Here is an 18,459-nt window from a genome sequence, read left to right on the forward strand (position 1 = left end):
ATCAAAATAAACTTTAAAATAAGTACAATTTTACTTTTATGTTGAAGGACTTAAAAGACAAGAATTAGGCAATGCACAAAAGAGGATATCCAAATGGCCAATGAGTAAGTGAAAAGGCTCTTGACAACATTAGTCATGAGAACCAAAGGAAATATTACCATATCAGCCAAAATTAAAATTGCAGATGATACCGAGTGTTGGTGAGGATTTGGAACAATGGAAACTCTCATGCTCACAGGGTTGGTGAGAGTGCATCCTGGTGAAGGCACTTGGGAAACCTATTTGGCATTATCTCCTAAACTAAGATAAGTATACTCTATGTTCTAGATATTCCATTCCCAAGTTTACACCTGACAGAAATGTGTGTATTTGTGAACCAAGAAACATATATGAGAATATTCATGGCAGAATTGTTGGCAATGGCCCCAAACTGTAGAAAACTCAAAATGTCCAAATAAATTGGCATGTTGATACCATAGGGATATAATACCTTCGTAAAAATGAATGAATTACTATCAAATGGAATGACTCTAATAAACATAGTGTTGTGTGAAGGAAGCCAGACACAAAGGGAAATATTCTGTATGATTCCACTTATATAATGTTTAAAAACCAGGCAAGGCTAAAATACAGTGTTTAGGGATATAAGCTTAGGTGATAAAACTACACACAAAAAAAGAAAGTAACTGTCATAATATCAGGACAGTTGTTATCTTTGGCAGGGGGCAGAGCCTATAGTTATTGGGAGGAGGCATGAAGGGCGTTTTTGTGGTGCAAGAAATGTTTTATTTCTTTATTCTATGGTAGTTACATGGGAGATCTCTGTAACAAATGCTTGAGCTGCATGCTTTCATTTCTTATAAGTTTCTGCATGTGCGTTATAGTTCAGAGTTAAACACAAGGTAATGGGGCAAAAACAAACAAAAAATGACCTACTACCATGCTGACAGCAGACAAGGTACTAGTCCTAAATTTTTAACTGAGACTTTACTTTCTATGGTAGGTCCAGTCCCTGTTTATAGCTGTGTTTATGCATTCACAGGGCTGTAGTGATAAAATACCAAAACGAGAAAATGGAAATGTCCCACTTTTTTATGCTTATTCGACTTCGGCCAATTTCCAGTTCCATGAAGATTTGAGAGTTTTATAGGCATTTGTTGTTACAGGTCAGCTTTGATTTAAAATATCTGACTTGAGGGAAGATCTTGAAAAACACACTTTGTGGGAGAACTGAGTTTTATAGATTTGCAGAACACAGTGAGGACTGGGATTGTTTGTGGCTACCACAAACAAAGGAAATCAGAGCAGACATTTTCAAAAGACATCCTCTGAAATATTCATTACGGTAAGTCCTCAGAGATGTTTGCAAGAATTCTTTTAAGTCGTTGCAATGAAAACGAAAGGTGGGCTTCCTTGCTTTGTGTTAATATATCATAAACTAAGCCTATGTTATAGTATCAAACCAAAGCAACTGCATTTCTTCAATACATACAATCTATGTCACTTAAGTGCTAATAATTGTAATGAAACATTTTTACCAGAAAGGCTAGAGTTCATAAGGGCCACTTATCCTACTGGAGTGGCTCAGGTTGTTTGAGTGTATGAGAGTACTCTGGCCACCTGAATTCCTACTGTAAATCCAAAACTAATATATTTAACTTAAAACTGATAATGGCAGGTTGGTTCTGCTGACACTTTACTGGTCATCCCAGACCTTATATAATTGCAACTTTTATGTGCAGCTTTTTTTTTTTCCAATATGTCTTTATTGATTTCAGAGAGAGGAAAGGAGAGAGAGAGAGAGATAGGAACATCAATAATAAGAAAGTCATTGATCGGCTGCCTCCTGCATGTCCCGGCTGGGGATCAAGCCCGCAACCCGGGCATGTGCCCTGACTGGGAATCGAACCCGAATCTCCTGGATCCTAGGTCGATGCTCAACCGCTGAGCCACACCGGCGGGGCTTATGTGCAGCTTTAACACAGTATTCATGTTTTGAGCACCCACCGTGTGAATTTGAGTATATCAGTGCTGGAAAATTCAGCCTCTATGGACATAATATTTATGGAGAAAGACACACAGGTACACACACTGTAGCCATGGATTGAAGGCCTCCCCTGTGCCAGGCGCCATGCTCTGCTCAGCCCTTACATTCTCTGTTCTAATCCTCACAGTGACCTTGAAAGATGGCCATTATTTTTACCTTTTCAGAGAAAAGGAAGTCGAGGCTCAGAGAAGTTAAGGTACATCCCCAAGACTACAGAACTAAGTGACAATGACCATGGAAAAATGAAATGCAGCTTTACCCCATGGCTCCTAGGTATATGCAATATCTGTTCTTTTGGTTGGTACAACTCTGACTAAGCTATACTTTACTTTGAAAGACTCAGTCCACTTGTGTATAAATAAGGACATAGGTTTACTCTTCTCAATGGAAGTAAAGGGTAAATCTGCCCAACCACAAAGTGGGTGAGGGATCTGTCCACAACTTGCACAGAAAATAAATGTTTCCCAGGCCAGAGTCAAATAGTGAGCTCTGTTTATAGACGAGGCAGGGTCTGCTCTCTGGTGGCGTTTTCCTTTGAAATGCTGGCACAGGGGAACTTCAGGGAGAGATGAGCTGGGCGTGGGAGCTCTGCGGGGGTGACCTACCTTCTGATTGATTTTCATCGTCTCTTCGGTGTGGTAGAGAAGGAGCTTTTCACCCGAAGAAGTCAGGTTAACGTACACCTGGAGGCAGGGGTACTGAGAGAGCTTCCAGCAGTCCGGGCCACAGCTGAAGGAGCAGTTAAATGTTTCCGTAATGGACACATTCAGCAAGTTGCATTGAGACTCTTCGGTCCACACACTACAGAGAGATGGGGAGAGTAAACACAGGTCCAAAGAGCTAACAGCAAGGAAGGCATAATTAGAGGGGATCACTTGCCCTTAGCCTGATAATCTTTTCCAAATCTATAATACAACCTAGTTGTTCAAGTTTATACCTTTGAATAGAACAGCTTCAGGCAAACTGTAATACAAACATAGATAAATTTACCTGGCACCCGAGAACTCTTTCAATGACTACCATTGGTTATAATATAATATTTTCCAATGCTTGATTTGTTATTTTTTCCCTATCTCAAATACACTGCTAAGCAAAAAACATCTTACTACATCACAACCTGCACTCACCTGCATGTCTGCCTTGTAAGCGGCTTCCTGCCACACCCCGGTCCTCCCCTCTGCAATGCCTGCCACGTTTGTAGCAGAAAAGGTACAAGGGACAGGAGGAGGGGAGATGGCAAAGCGGTGGAGGGGCTTGAGGTCCAACTTGACAGATGGAGGGAGAGGGATATATTTAAGATCGTTCTGATAAGGGAGAAAAGATAGCTCCGCCCTCTGATTATACCAAGAGCAATCACTTGGGTATCACTCTTTACCCTAATTGCTGCTTTATATCCATTATCCTCTCTTGTCCTCCCACCAACCCTGTAAGTTGGGTATTAATTCCCTTTAAAGGTGAGTAAATGGAGGGTCGGAGAAATCAAGTAACCTGCAAGGACACAGATAGTAAGTGATGGAAATTGTGATGCCACCCAATCCTGATTTCCCCAAGGCCCAGGCTGGTTCCATGGCGCTGGCTGGAAAAGAGGACCTTTGATGCTGGCTGCCGGGTTCATATCCATGCCCTGGGACCTCCCAGTTAGAGAGGTTAAAGAAAGAAAAAGCTTCCAGCTGCTCATTGGACAGCTTTTCATTCTAAAATATTTATAATTCTCTGATCGAGGGTAACATTTGTGACTAGGAAGAAACACGCCAACAATCAAGAGTTTGCTTCTGGGGGTAAACCGAGACCACAGGGAACAGAAGACAGCGTGTTTGCTTTGCAGGTTTAATGCCCCTTCCTTTTGCTGGACATGCCTCGGCAGGGCCCCCTTTTCATGTCCAGTTTCACGCCAGAGGCAGCAGAGCAGCCCTGACCCCCTCTGGTGCGGCAAATCATATTTTCCCAGATCGTGGGTGGTCAGAGTTTGCTTATCCTGGGAGGAAAAAGTCTTAGATGGTTCTAAGCAGATGTGAGGATCTGAAAGTGGCTTTGGAATGTGAACCCCCGGGGCCTCAGGCATCAGCACTTTCATTGAGAAGGAGACAGCTGGAGGCATCTGAGAAACAGAGCAGAGCAGCCGCAAACGGGAAAGATGATGCCTTAATTTCAGCAAATTACTGTATTTCAGCTAGAGTCTGCTTCTAAGTGAAGGTATTAATTTAGGTGGAGAAGTGAATACCACAAAATGATTTGATTCTTTTTTTGATTGAAACCTCAGTTTTTCATTTGAAAGACTCATCTCTTTAAGCTGAACCACGGTGAGACTTTCCCTATTAGTTAGAGCGATGCTGGGCTCTCCTGTACTCAAAGTGCCCAATTTACAGGCAGAGTTAGCTAGAGATGCTGTGGCTTGCTCGGGGGGAATACACGTGAAATCTCAGTATTTAATTGCCTCCCTCTCTATTCAGTAAACCATGGGCAAATAGTAAAATGAAAAGGGTTCAAAATCTGTAATTTTTTTCAGCTTGGTGCACACGGTGTTTCTCAGCCTCGGCAGCATATTAGAATCACCTGGGGAAATTTAAAAGCTGCTGATGGCTGGTTCCCACTCCAGACCAATTAAATCTGACCTCTGGAATGATGATGGGGAATGAGCACCAGTATTTAAAAAAGCTTCTCAGGAATTTAAATGTGCCATTGAGAACCACTGATGTGTGGGGTGGTGGAGGAGTGAGGTGGGGTGGAAAAGGAATGAAGGTGGAGAATGAACAGAGGTGTGAAGACGCAAGAACGAGATCCCTGGAATTAGTGGGATGTGGGTTTGAATCTTGGCTCTGCCACATGCTAGAGCTGTGTGACGCTGGGCAAATTATTTCTATCTTGAGTCCCAGTTTTGCCATTTTTATAATGAGTATATTCATACTTACCTTGTAAGATAATTATGAGAATTAAACAAGTAATGTATGGAAAGTTCCTGGCACACAGTAGGCAGTTTTTTCAGAGAGCTATTTTATCATTTTATTAGACATTATTGAAAAATATTATGTGCCAGGCACTGCTCAAAGTTCTTATTAGGAAAGGAGGGGAGGAAGAGGGCCTGAGGGGATGGCCTATGCGGAGGAGAGAGGAGACAAAGACAAGTGCCCAACCCGCCAGTGGTGTTACCTCTGCATGTATGAGCGCAGGAGTGTGATTCCCAGCAGAAAGTACATCATGATGGAGCACACCATCATGGCCAGGCCCAGCAGGATGGCCCGGTCCTCTCCTGCTTTCAGCGCTGTGACCGTTTTCCTTTTGTCCAAGAGGTCGTGGTCCCTGATTTTTTGGTAAATATTTCTGAAGTTGAAAATAGTAGAGTCTTATATGAGAATCACAGTTAATCAGCACACCCCCAGAGAGTGGGTAAGTCACTGCCCAAGCCTTCCTCTGGCAGAGAGGCCAAGAGGAGCCCCCTCCAAACCTGCCTGAGTGCAATTAGATCCCAGCATGTGCCCATTGCCTCCCAACACACACACACACACCCAACCCTGAGCAGAATCAAGTAACCCAAATACTCCTCCTCTCTTTTCTCATGGCATAACTGTATTATTTGACCATTTTCTGATAAAATATAGGCAGTGTGATAAAAAAAATTAATCTCAGGGGCATAGTCAAAACAACAATAACAATTATCCGAAGTGTTTTTAAGATATAAATCATTATAGCTTATTAGAGGAATTCTTTCTTAAAAAATAAAAAGTTCTCCTTCTTTACTTGGGGCCCATGTGTACCTGCAAATACTTTTCCCTTTCCTGTAAATCTGAAAAAAGAAAACAATCCTCTCAACTCTTAACATAATGCTTTGGGTTTGTTCCTTTTGCCATTTAACCCCCAGCTGATCATCACTGATCTTTTTGTACTCTCTGAACATAATGGAACATTAATTCAAATAAATGGCAACATACAATGGGAATCTGGCAACTTAACACCTTGTTTCCCCTCAGTAGTAATAGACAGAACTTATTTTGGTTAACATTTTCCTCAAGCTTAGGGTGGCTTAGGGCTCTATTGGCTTAAGACTTATAAGCAATGTTGAGATGTGAGGTGGTGACTCAGCCTTCTTTTCTTTTATGTGTAAACACTTGAGTGAGTTTAGAAAAATGTTAGTCAAATCAAGGCAAGACTAGAACTTTGGATAGTTATTATTATTATTTTTTTTTTCATTTATTTCACAGCAGCAACATTGGGTATAAAAGAACATGAGACTGGAGTCAAATGATCTCCTGAGTTAAAAACTTGATTTCTTTGTTTACTAGCTGTGTGATCAATGGCAAGTTCCTCAGTCTTCCTGATTCCCAGGTTCCTGCAAAGTGGAAATGATGTTTCTAGTGCATTGTGTTGGTTAAATGAGATGCATATGGAAATTATCCAGGAGAAAGACTGACGTGCATTATTGAATAAATGTTCCCATTGAAAAGTGGGGTGAGAGCTTTGGCTCCATGACATGAGCCTCAGAACTTCCTAAAATTACTATTCTCCAAAGAATTTTTAAAGGACAGAATGGCAAAAAATTAAGTAATGTAAGAAGCTCATGAATAGAGGACTGGACTTGAAATAAGATCTGGAGGAAAAGGCAGAAAAGAAATAAGAAATTGCTGGGAGTGCTGGGGGCTTGGAGAGCTATGTGGGGAGGATGGGAAGGAAGGCAGTGCTCAGGGATATCAGCAGGCAGGCCGCCAAGGGGTGGATGGGGTCTTGTTTCATTTCTATTTTGAGAGGAAAGCTCTGGACTGAAGGGATGTGGGAGTTGGGGAGCTGCTGGTCTTTAGGGCCTGGGAAGAGAGAGAAAGACAAACAGAAGGCTGAAAATGGAGAAGAAACTCTTATGTCATTATTTTTAGCTTCAGGCAATAAAACAATATACACAAGAATAACTTCAGATTTTCCTTTAACATTTATTTTATTTTTAATTTTTAAAATTTTATTTTTGTTCAAAATATTACAGATGTCCCTTTTTCTCCCCAATGACCCATTCTTCCCAGTTCCTTTAACATTTTTATCACTAGTCACTCCTGTTGCTTAAAAAACCAGAGTAGAGTTCAGTATGGAACTTGGCAGGGGAGGGAAGAGATGTCTGGTATTTGTGCAATTGTGCGAGTAGTCATTTAACTCTGCGCTCCAGGATGGCCTTACTGGTGTCTGTGGCAGGCATCTGTTCCGGTTGGCTGGTACGTTTTGGGCTGGTTGTTAAATATTTTGATTCCCGATAGAGGTATGAGAGTGGGTATATACTTAATATGTTTCCAAAAGGTTTTAGGGTATACTATTCATTAACCTGGTTGTTAGATGTAAAACGAACCAATTAGCTTACTATTACTGTTATTATTTTAAAGTTCTCTTCATGAGGTGGTTTATACAAATCTTACTCTTTCTTGGAAGGATGGGCCCATCGTGGGAGGAGAGTCATAGCGAGGCCTTTGTTTCTCATCTTTTCTTGGCCGTGTCCTTTCCGGGTCCCTTCCGCCCTCACTCTGGCCGCTCATTATCCTCATGGCAGAAGCACTGAGAGCCCCCCATTCATTATTCTCAGGTTCCCAAGCCCACTGCCCCCAGACTAGTTGGCCACCTCCCATCCTCTAAGATTCCCCATTGTTTTTGGAGATTTTCTTTGGAAAATGTAGGGTTTATATCAAAGCTCTTTAAACTTGACCCTTTATGAAGTGGAATGAAAAAAAGAAAAAACCCCAGAAAATCGGTGCCCATTAGCAGCTAAAGCTCTTGAGCAGGCAGACTTCTGAAACGAGAAGAGACAGGCTGAATCTGACTTCCAAGACCTGCTGTAAAATAGTAATCTGATGTTACTTTGCTATTACTGTTTATCAAAATGTACTTAATTCTGACTGCTGCCATTGAGATCTGCATTTTCCGCAGATGGAAGCCAGCAAGGAGGGAGCGATAGTCTCACAGTTCCAGTGTCAGGCTGTCAGACAGCATCACTTACGTCAGTCTACACCCATAAAAAAGATGAAGTGTAATCAGTCAGGAATGTCACCAGAACAAGAGCATATAAAAATGATTCAAGTGGGTAATTTACAAATCACAAATTGAAAATGGCTAACAAATGTTCTTCATATGCTCTGGAACGTGTAGCGAAGCAGGAAAATGATTGGTTTCCACACAGGCCAAACACATCTGGGAAATTAGAATATTACTCAGCAAAACAAAAGTGGGTGAGTGGGGTAAAATTCATCAAATTCATCAATAAGTTATTACTGAATTGATGAATAAGTCAGGAATTGAATGAATGATTCGGGAAAACAAAGAGTTCAGTTTAAATCCACAAGTTTATCTTGAGTGCTGGTAACCTCTAGTTACTGGGGATAGGGCCCCTAAACAATAGGAAGACAGACATGAAAAAAATTTACACAGGGTAGTCAATTCAGGGATGGAGCTATTCACAGAGTGAGTACAGAAAAGGAGTCATTTCCCCAGCCCGAGGGAGCAGGACAGACACAAGTATTGAGGTTATGGAAGCTTCCTGAAGGAGTAAGGCTTTAATCGAATCTTCAAAGTGGAATCAGAGTTAACCAAATGAGACAGGGAGTCGAGAGTATTTTTAGACAGAAGGAATCGCATGAACAAAGGGATGAGGGTTTGCAGCTGCATGGTGACTGTCGGAAACTACGAGCATTTTCGTATTACTCGGATGAGTATGGGACGGGGAATTGGGGCAGATGAGCTTGGAAAGGTAGTCATGAAGAGTTTTGTAAGTCATTCTAAGGAGCCTGGCCTTTAGCTTTGCAGTTAATGGGAAGCTGTCGGAGGGTGACATGATCAGAATTTAGTTTCAGAATGATCACTCTGGCTGCAATGTGGAGATTAGATTAGAAAGGGAACAAGACTTAGAAAGAAGAACTAGGAGATTGTTCCTGTTGTGTTGGCAAAGGATCATGAGGACTGGATATAGGATCAAGGTTGGACAGGTGGAGAGGAAAGGATGTGTGGAGAAAGATCTAGGAAATAAAACGTCAGCATCTGATGATGTATAGAACATAGGGGATGGTAAGGAAGTAAGAAAAAATGATGTAGTTTAGATTTATGCCCAAATGCTTGGCTTGGGTGACAGGGAAATGGTAGAGAGTGTTATGGCAGGAACCTTATTTCCCTACTCATCAGGAGTCCTAAGAGAGGACTTTTACCCTGATAAGAAGGGGAAGGTCGACTGTACATTTACAGGTTCTTTCTGCCACAAACACAGTGTCCTGAGCTCAGGTAGAGAGGAATGACTTATCTGATTCGTGAGATGGGCCAGAGTCTGACAGGGGCCAGGTCTATCTTTTGGGTGAGTTTGAAGGTCACACTGCTCACAAGTAGCAGACTTTTTTTTTCATCCTTTGGACTTGTCTTTGTTCAGGCCTGATATGCTCTGGCCTTCCTGTCTCCAGGTAGTAAGTTCCAGCTGGGGAAGTGAGTGTCCACAGCCTAAGACTAGTGGATTAGTGAGGTGGCCCCTCCCATCCCAAGTCGTCTTTAATGCTAGGGAGAAGGAGTATAATGGTATATCCTGGGCCTCAGGCCTAAACATCATCCTTCACACTAGGAAGCCTTGTACTTTGGGAGTTACTGTGCCACTATTAACAGAGCTGATATTTTATTTTCCTTTGGCTTTTTGTATCTAGTCTCTGTGAATATACTTAAAAGAGGGTTTGGGAGCCAGGCTGGGCATGGCTCAGAGGCTGAGTGTTGACCTAGGATCCAGGAGATCACGGTTTGATTCCTGGTCAGGGCACATGCCCGGGTTGTGGGCTCGATCCCCAGTAGGGGGTGTGCGGGAGGCGGCCGACCAATGACTCTCTCATCATTGATGTTTCCATCTCTCTCTCTCCCTCTCCCTTCTTCTCTTTGAAATCAATAAAGATATATATATAAATAAAAGAGGGTTTGGGAGAAATAAGGGAATGAAGGCCAGCCTAGTTCACTAAGGTTGAGAGCTCAGGAGGAAGAATGAGTCTGGGGCATGACTATAAGTTCAGTTTCGAACAGGGGATGTCCAACAGTAGGTATAAAGCAGGAAATCGGATTTATAAGTATGAAGCAGATCGAGCCTTGGCATGTGCTGACAAAGCAGTATGTTTAAGCTCTGATGGGGCAGTCTTGGCTTCATGGTTCCTGGTGAACCATGAATCAGTATGGTGGATACAAATCAGCATTTACACATGTTGACAATATATAGGGAACATTTTGCCAAATCCTTTTCTACATATACAGGGAACATTTTGCCAAATCCTTTTGGAGCATATAAATTATTGGTAAGTCTACAAGGCAAATCCAAGTATAACAAAATATTTTGCATAAAAAATATTTTTAATTGTCCAATAAAGCTTCATTTATACCCCAAGCAGTAGTCAACACAATACAATTTTATTTCAAGTTCCATATTTGGATAGTTTCTTAAACTTTGATATTAGGTTTATAGTTCATACGTAAAATATTTATGAAGCTGTATATATACAAACATGGATATAAAGAGTAAAATGTGCAAAAAAGATTTTTCTCCTTGGCTTTCAGCCACTTAAATTAAGATTCCCTTGGATTTAGTCTGCAGGAGAAAAGTATTCAGGTAAATGCAGGGTAAAGGTCATTTATTAATTCATTTGTCAATGTTTTTTAAAGTCTTCATAACACATTGTGCTAAGTTCTGGGGGTACAAAGTGAGTAAGACATGCCTTGAGGGAGTCGGGTGAGACACCAATAGTTATGCGCATTGCAATGAGACTGATTAGAGAGGAGCAAGAGGGAAGCAGGTCAATATGCTGGGGGCGGATCTGCAAGGGATCAGTTACTGAACCGCTAATGCACCAAGATGAACAGAGTCACAAATTTGTTGAAGGATCACTTTGCTAAATGAATGATCAGCCCACTTTATCACATTTACAGATTTAATAAAGACTTATTTTAAGGAGTATTGTTTTAATTATAGTAAGTGAATATGAATACATTTTTCTTATAAACATTTTAAGACTATATTTAAAAAATACATTCAATTATAATGTATATTCTTATGAATATATTCTTTTTAGCAGTATTTTAAGATTTTTTTTTAAAGCTAAGTTTTCTAGGGAGGCTTAGTCTCCTTATAAATATATTCTTATGAATATATTCATAGACATCTTTCTTGAATATGTGTCTGAATATATTCTTCTAATAAATGTAATAGAAGTTTAGCATTTCTTATATAGCCTTTCAGTTTATATTGATTTTTTAAAATTCTTTTTAAAGTCATTTGCTTTTTTGCTAACATTTTAGTCCTGTTGCAGACTGAATTGAGCCTCCAATGAGCAAACAATTGAGAAGGGGAAGAGTCTAGGCAGAATGGGAGAGAATTGGGGTAGCTGAGTGTGGTTGGACTCCAGGACCTGGTGGGTGGGGGATGGAAGGCAGAGAGCTGGTTAGATTGGCAGGGGCCAGAGATAAAGGATGTCTGAAGTTAGAGGAGCAATGAAAATAATCTAAGCCAGGAGGTGGTAGGATTAGATTCGTACTTTAGAAAGATCACTTGTGTTAGTGTGGTTGGTTGTTTAGAAAGTTTTCCATTTGTTAGGTAAAGAGGGCTGGGAAAAACAGGGGCAGAGGAGATGCGGATCTAGAGCTAGGCATCATTGTGTCCAGAAGTAACAATGAACACTGTGGGTTTTAATGAGACTTTCTAGGTAGTCAGAGAAACAAAAGACAGCTAACTAGAGTACACAGAAAGCAGGAAGTCAGGGCTGCAAAGGGTCCTAAAGCTGCAGGGAGGTGAGGGGGCCCCTAGAAGGTATAGAAAAGACCTGAATAGAAGTGAGGAATTCTGTATATCTGAAATTACTTGGCAGAGAGCACTTCAGAAACTTACACATAACACTCAATATGCTGAATATCTATATTTATGCCTCTCTGGCCCGCCGAATACCAAGCTGCTCAAGAGTTAGAGCCTGTTCATCTTTGTAAACTCAGTCTCTTGCATTTATTAGGCTCCCAAAATATGTTCCTGTTATGTGGGCTAGAAATGGCTAAGAAATGCTTAGGTTGTGAGATAGCCAGCACAGGGAGGCTGAAAGGTCAACTGAAACCAAGTAGATCAGAGAACCATGGCTGGTACAGGCTTCTGGCTTCCTATCAGTGCCCATTGGACTCTACCACTGGCAAAGTTAGTATTCCTTCTAGAAAAACTTCAAGCTTTTCAGGCACTAAGAGCTCCAGTTTCCAGACTTCAAGGAAAAGTGCCTTCTGTTAGGTCCCATGAGGATGAATCTGTGGGGCAATGAATTGCTAAATGCCAGCTGAGCTGAAATGAGCAGAGTTGCTATGCATTTCTGCCCCAGGAACACTCAACCTGTTATACCATATGGCAGAACTGGGAGTGGCATTGATTAAAACAGCCATTGGTCGGCTTTCTGTCCACCAAAGCCTTCACATTTTTGAGATGGGCTTCTCATATGTATATCCTCATAAACTAATAAAATATGGAGATCTTTTATTAGTTTCAGATTTCATTGTTTTTTTCTCGAGCTAGGAGGTATGTGTTTATATGGTCCAATCTGAAGTTTAATTGTTTTTCTATTTTTAGTCTTTCAAAGTGTATATTCCATTTTGAATTTGGGAACAAATGACGGTCACACTTAATACTGTCATTAACATAAGAGGTTTTGTCCATGAGCCTAATGTTACTAATTGCCAAGGAAGAATTATAATATTATTTTATGGATAAGAGACTATAGGTGAGAGCAAAATTATGGAAACAAAAGTAGGAGTTAATTCTTGTTAATCACAGTTAATTCTGATAATTGTGTGATCTTATTAGATCACCCAATTGTATCTTTTTTTTTTTTAAAATATATTTTTTATTGATTTCAGAGAGAGGAAAGGAGAGGGAGAGAGAGAGATAAAAACATCAATGACGAGAGAGTCATTGATCAACCACCTCCTGCACGCCCCCAACTGGGGACCAAGCCTGCAACCCAGGCATGTGCCCTGACTGGGAATCGAACCCTGATCGCCTGGGTCCTAGGTTGATGCTCAGCCACTGAGCCATGCCCAGCTGGGCCCCACTGGTATCTTAATTTCTATTCTTATTTATTTTACCTGATCTATTAGCATACTAAGTTTCATGAAAGTATTTAGTGAAAAATATAAAATAAAGCAGAAAATTATGTGAATTATTCAGATAAGCTAGGCTATCCTTATAACCTAAAGAGCCTTTGAGGAGCATTACCTTTATGTTGATCACATTATTTGGCTCTAGTGCAGTAATGGTAGAAATAAATAACAAAAAATAAATAAGCAACTCTATATAGGGATATAAAAGTGTAGTTCCCCCAAACTCATGGTTCATAAAATAAAACATGATAAATTAGGATGTATTTAGAACTGAATGATAAAAATCACTATAGAGAAACTAGTGGCATGCAACTAAGGCAATACATAAATAGAAATATATAATCTTAAATGTTTATATTAGATAAGAAGAAAGCCAGAAAATTAATGTGCCAGGCATCCAACTTAGGGAGTTAAAATAAAGTGTAAAAAAGGAAATAAGAAACATGAACAGAAATAAAAAAAATAGAAGATAAACTATATTAGGAAATCAATGAATTCAAAGGTTATTTTTCTTTAAAGACTAATGAAATAGACAAACCTCTGACAAGACTGATCAATAAAAAATTAGAGAAGGCACAAATAAATATCAGGAATTAAAAAACCATATGCACAGATACAGAATAGGTTACAAAAATTATAGAGGATATTAAAAATAGCTATAGCAGGATATTTGAAAGCTTTGATATATAATTTACTATAGTAAATTTTTGTAAATATATAACTAATTGAAAATGATTCAGAAGTAACTAGAAAGTCAAAATAGTTCTAAATCATAGGTCAATGCTCAACCACTAATCTACGCTGGCTGGGCTATATCATCATTCTTGGTATGTTAACATGTGATATATCTATATATTCCTCCATATCAGTTCAATATTTAATAAAACAATTTGAAAAATATTTGATATACACTCAGCTGTTGTCTCCTTAGCCAATAACCTTTTTCTTCTAATTCTTAATTAGTTATTGCTGCTGCTGTTTTATTTTGCCACCTTCTATTTAGGGATTAATTAAGCTGACCTATTAAAGAAGCTTGTTCAGAAAAGAGAAAGTATTCCTTCAGATTGCTGGGCATGTGGTATGGAGGGTAAGGGTGGAAACCAGTATTTTGCATATAGCAGATGATCAGAAAAAGGACTGGATTTGAATTAAAATTAAAAAAAAAAAAAGTAAAATTGACTTCAACTTCCCTTGAGCCCTTGAGCTATAAAACACTTGGTTTCAGAATTCCTGGTGGCCTTTTCCTTCCATGTAGTTGCTGCACCTGTCTGGAAGCTATTTCCTGATATCCCACCCCTTGAGGGATCCTAGGGCAGCCGATAGCGGGCCAAGGTTGGTGCTGGTCTCGAGAGAGGCAGTGTGGCGTGGAGCCAAGGGGTTTGGCTGCCTGGCCTCTGGGATTGCTGCAGGAGCACAGCCGGAGAAGCCGGACACGGAGGCCAGGCTGGCAGAATGAGAAGAAACTGAGGGTGGAACAGTTCCCAGCAGTTCTGGGCAGTGCTGCCAGGCAATCTAGTTAAGTTGTTTCTGAATAATTAACTTGAGGACCTTAATTATCTAGATTCATTATCAGCGATCAGCACCTTCATTACCACCATGATTACTGCCACCAAGAGCATCTTAAGCAGAGCAGTAGATGCTGTTCAAAGTCTGTTTTAAAATCTGAGTGCTCTCATATAGTGAGGATGAAAATGTGGTCAAGGAAGGTACAGGCAAATGAACCAACATCAGCTAAGAGTGCTGGCTTAGTGGCAGATTCGATTGCTGTACTCACTGGCTGTTTTTCAGTTTGCTTTTGACTTTGTAGACCAAAACCATACAGATTGATTTAATAAGCCTTGGCATCCCCTTTGCATAAATAAAGCCTGATGAAAATGATTTACTTCTAGTCCACATTTTAATTATTTTAAATCTCATGGTTACTGTGATCATACTTTGAAAAATATTGAAAGTAGTAATTTAAGAGTTTCATAAATCTTATTGGTGCATAATGCAAAGCTAATTATTTGCTCCTTTAAGTCCACAGGTATTGCCAATATGTAATAATCACACGTGTATTACCTCCTTTAATATGACTATTTTCAACTCTATCTTAACACAGATTTCCTCTTGTGGGCTTGGCTATTCTCTGCTTCTCCAAATATCTCATATATGATGCTATGTAAACTGTGGGGTGTAGGGGAGAGAGTATGACCTCAGGTTCAAACCCTGATTCCATCACTGGCTAGTTGTTGGACACTTGGAATGTATTTAAGATCTCTGAGCCTCAGCTACCCATCTGTAAAATGGGCATAATAGCCCCTATCTGGTAAATTGAAAGAGAATAGTTCATGTAAAACACACAACTGACAAGGTTTTTGTAATTGTTTGTAAATGCCAAACCCTTTCTTTGTAAGAAAAGATATAGAGCAAAATGTATTTAATTAAACTTTTGGATGAGAATAAATAGAAGGTGAAACAAATACATCTTACTTCATGGGCTCTAATGAAGCCTTTAGAATCTCAGGAGGGCTGGCCACTGATAGTCACCATATTCCCGCAGGGCAACAAAATCTCTGCCCTTCTGCACCATCATGGGTAGTGGACTTTTTTAAAAAATAAGGACATGAGGAAATTGCATATAAAATATGGAACTTTGAAATGATACATGGAACTTTAGTCTCATAGTAAAAGTCTTGCTGGAAGATGGTTCAACTTATTTGGCTGGAAAGTGAATGAAAAATAGCTTGATTAAGCATTGAGAAGCGTGTGAAAATCTAGAGATGAACAAAGACAGTGAGTTTTCAGCTGATCTGCTTGTATTTTGATGAATACTGGGAGTTTTTTTGAACTTTGTTCAAACACTAGTTGCCTTCTGGTCTGTAATTTTACTCAGACATCATATCATTACTTTTTTCCGTAATTAAGATAGTATATTACAAAGCACTCAGAAAATGGAGAATTGAAAAACATGCTTTTCCTTCCGTTCTTTTTCTTATGTGTATCTTTTTGGTGGCTGCAATCATTGTTTGTATGTAATTTTTCCACTTGACTTATAGTGAATATTATGACAAAATAATTTAAAATGCTAAGTGATATACTTATTACATTCTATGATTTATTTAATAGTTTTTCTATTGTGAATATTAAAATTGCTTCCACACTTTTGCTGTAATATATAATTAATGAACAATTTTGCTTTCAGAATTTTCAAAGACTTTTGTCTGTAGGGAAATGCACATTTAAAAAAGAAAAAGAGAGGTACCAGCTCACAAAACTACACTGCAGTACACTTCCCTCAGGTCTTTCCTCTTGTGCCCAGTGTAATTTATCAATCCTGATTTCTATTCCGACCTGCAGGCAGGTGAGCTGCAAGTGAATGCTGGTATAGGCAATTATGTTTAAAAGTTAGCTTCACCAGACCTTAGTAATAGTACAAGGCCAAGGAGAAAGAGAGAGCCGCAGAAGAAAGCGAATATTTAAAACTGGCCAGAGCATTTCATGAATGCATTTACTACCTAACCTAAACCCACGTGGGAGGGCTGGATTGTGCTGTGTATTTGTTGCTATTTTATTAACACTGCCTTTGCCCTTTAATCTTTCTTCTTACTCCCCTGTTTCTCCCCTACCCGACAATGTTCTTTCAAGGAATTTGAGGGCTCCATGAACTTGTCCATTCTTTTTACCCTCTCACGGTTTCTGCTTTCCTTCCCTGCCATATGTCCAGTATCTTGAAATGTAATTTTCATCATTTCAGTTCAGCAAGCACTGATCATTGACTATGGGCCAGGTACAGTGGCAGGTCCTGGAAATTCAAGGGAGAGTGAAGCATAGTCTGTGCTGGCCAAGAGGATGGTGGGAGGTTCTGACTGAATGGCTCTCTGGACGCAGAGATGGAGTTAGCTAAGTGCCGAGTGGGTGTGCATGTGCATGGACAAGGGCGTTTCTCACAGCGAACAGGCTTTGCAAAGCTACGTGGTGGGAGCGAGTGTGAGGAGTGCAAGGAGGAAGGTCAAGAAGTCTGAAACCCCATTCCCTCAACAGAAAGCCCAGCCTACATTAACTCGTGCAAAACAGAAAGCTGGGGTGTCCAAAGCTTTCCGGTTGGCACTCTGCCTGGGTAGTCAGTTACCTTTTCTCATCGTGTCTGTAAGATGAAGAGGTCCGGCCGCTGGTCCATATAAACATCTTAGAGGATGTTGGTCCAGAGGTTCCTTTCCTTAGGGTGGAAGTCCTGGAGGAATGGTGAAAAGACCTGAAAGAGATACACACTGAAGTTCAGTCCAGTCCATTACTTTAAATTTTGGGAAGTCTGTGTCAACAGCAACCTCTAACTCTCAGTGGATTGGCCTTTAAACACGACCAGGTTTCTGAGACCTGAGGGGCAGCAGGTCTCAACCTTGGCTGCACATTAAAATCAACTGGGAATCTTTTCAAAAACACTGAAGCATGCCCCCTTCCCCAGAAATGTGCATTCAATGTTTCTAAAGCTTCCCAGTTGTTTCTAAGGTACCGCTGGGGTTGGCAGCCGCTGCCTTAGGGCAACATGTGGGTTTTTCTAGTTGAGGTTAATATCATATTCTCTCCAAAATGCCTCCTCCAAAAAGGTAATTTTGGTATGCTTTCACCCTGTAGTATAGTACGATTTCACACTCTGTAGTACACTGTATTTTTCCAAAATTTTGGTTTAGATTTGGATACTAAATTTTTTTTCTCCTTTCTCTCCAAAATGTTTTCCTTGAAGCTGACAGATGTGACATTTTGGGGACGGAGCATCATTTTTTAAATGTGCTCTACTGTTGCCAAAGTTGTGGGTTTGTCCCCTTGCAGCTGAGTGTCTGAGAAAATCACAGCAGCGGTGGCAGCAGATAGTCACTGGCTCCTAGAGGCCAGGCTTAGGGGATCTAAAATCAAGATATTAGAAGAATGTTGTGTTCTTTTGGTTATGACTTGACTTATTAATCAATGTTACCCCAATAAATTTAATTAAAAAACATAAATTAGAATAGACATTAAGTTCATTAGTATTAAAACAAGTCAGCCTTCAGGAAAGAAGAATGATTTTAATCTGTTGAATGAACCACTTCATAAGAATGAGGATTGGCTTAAACTTTTAGGAAGTTATTTCAACATTGACTCTGGGAGAATCTTCTGATCGCTTTAGTCACCCTTGAAATGGTTGGGGACTTGGAGGAGACAAAGAAAAGTGGCACAATTTGAGTCTAAATAAAGCAACAAATGACCGCGTTCCTGGCCTATTATTGTTTTTCAGCCTGCATTTAATAGACACACCACACATATTATAAATGCTTTGAAACCAGTCAGAGTGAAAGGGG

At 40.1% G+C, this 18,459-nt stretch overlaps 1 protein-coding gene across 4 annotated transcripts in view; it reads right to left on the reverse strand.

The window, feature by feature from the left end:
* Positions 1–18,459, reverse strand: part of KCNMB2 (potassium calcium-activated channel subfamily M regulatory beta subunit 2) — a 206,455-nt gene that overhangs the window by 9,985 nt on the left and 178,011 nt on the right. For all 4 annotated transcript variants that reach the window (XM_087818306.1, XM_087818305.1, XM_087818304.1 and 1 more), the window contains 3 exons: positions 17,256–17,378; positions 5,195–5,365; positions 2,653–2,848 (listed from right to left, as the gene is read on the reverse strand). In XM_087818306.1, the coding sequence (XP_087674432.1) occupies positions 2,653–2,848; positions 5,195–5,365; positions 17,256–17,311 (423 nt within the window). In that variant the 5' untranslated portion in view covers positions 17,312–17,378. The remainder of the gene's footprint in view (positions 1–2,652; positions 2,849–5,194; positions 5,366–17,255; positions 17,379–18,459) is intronic.

Source organism: Miniopterus natalensis, chromosome 6 (genome assembly GCF_054644295.1).
Source record: "Miniopterus natalensis isolate mMinNat1 chromosome 6, mMinNat1.hap1, whole genome shotgun sequence".
In the NCBI taxonomy this organism is placed as follows: Eukaryota; Metazoa; Chordata; class Mammalia; order Chiroptera; family Miniopteridae; genus Miniopterus; species Miniopterus natalensis.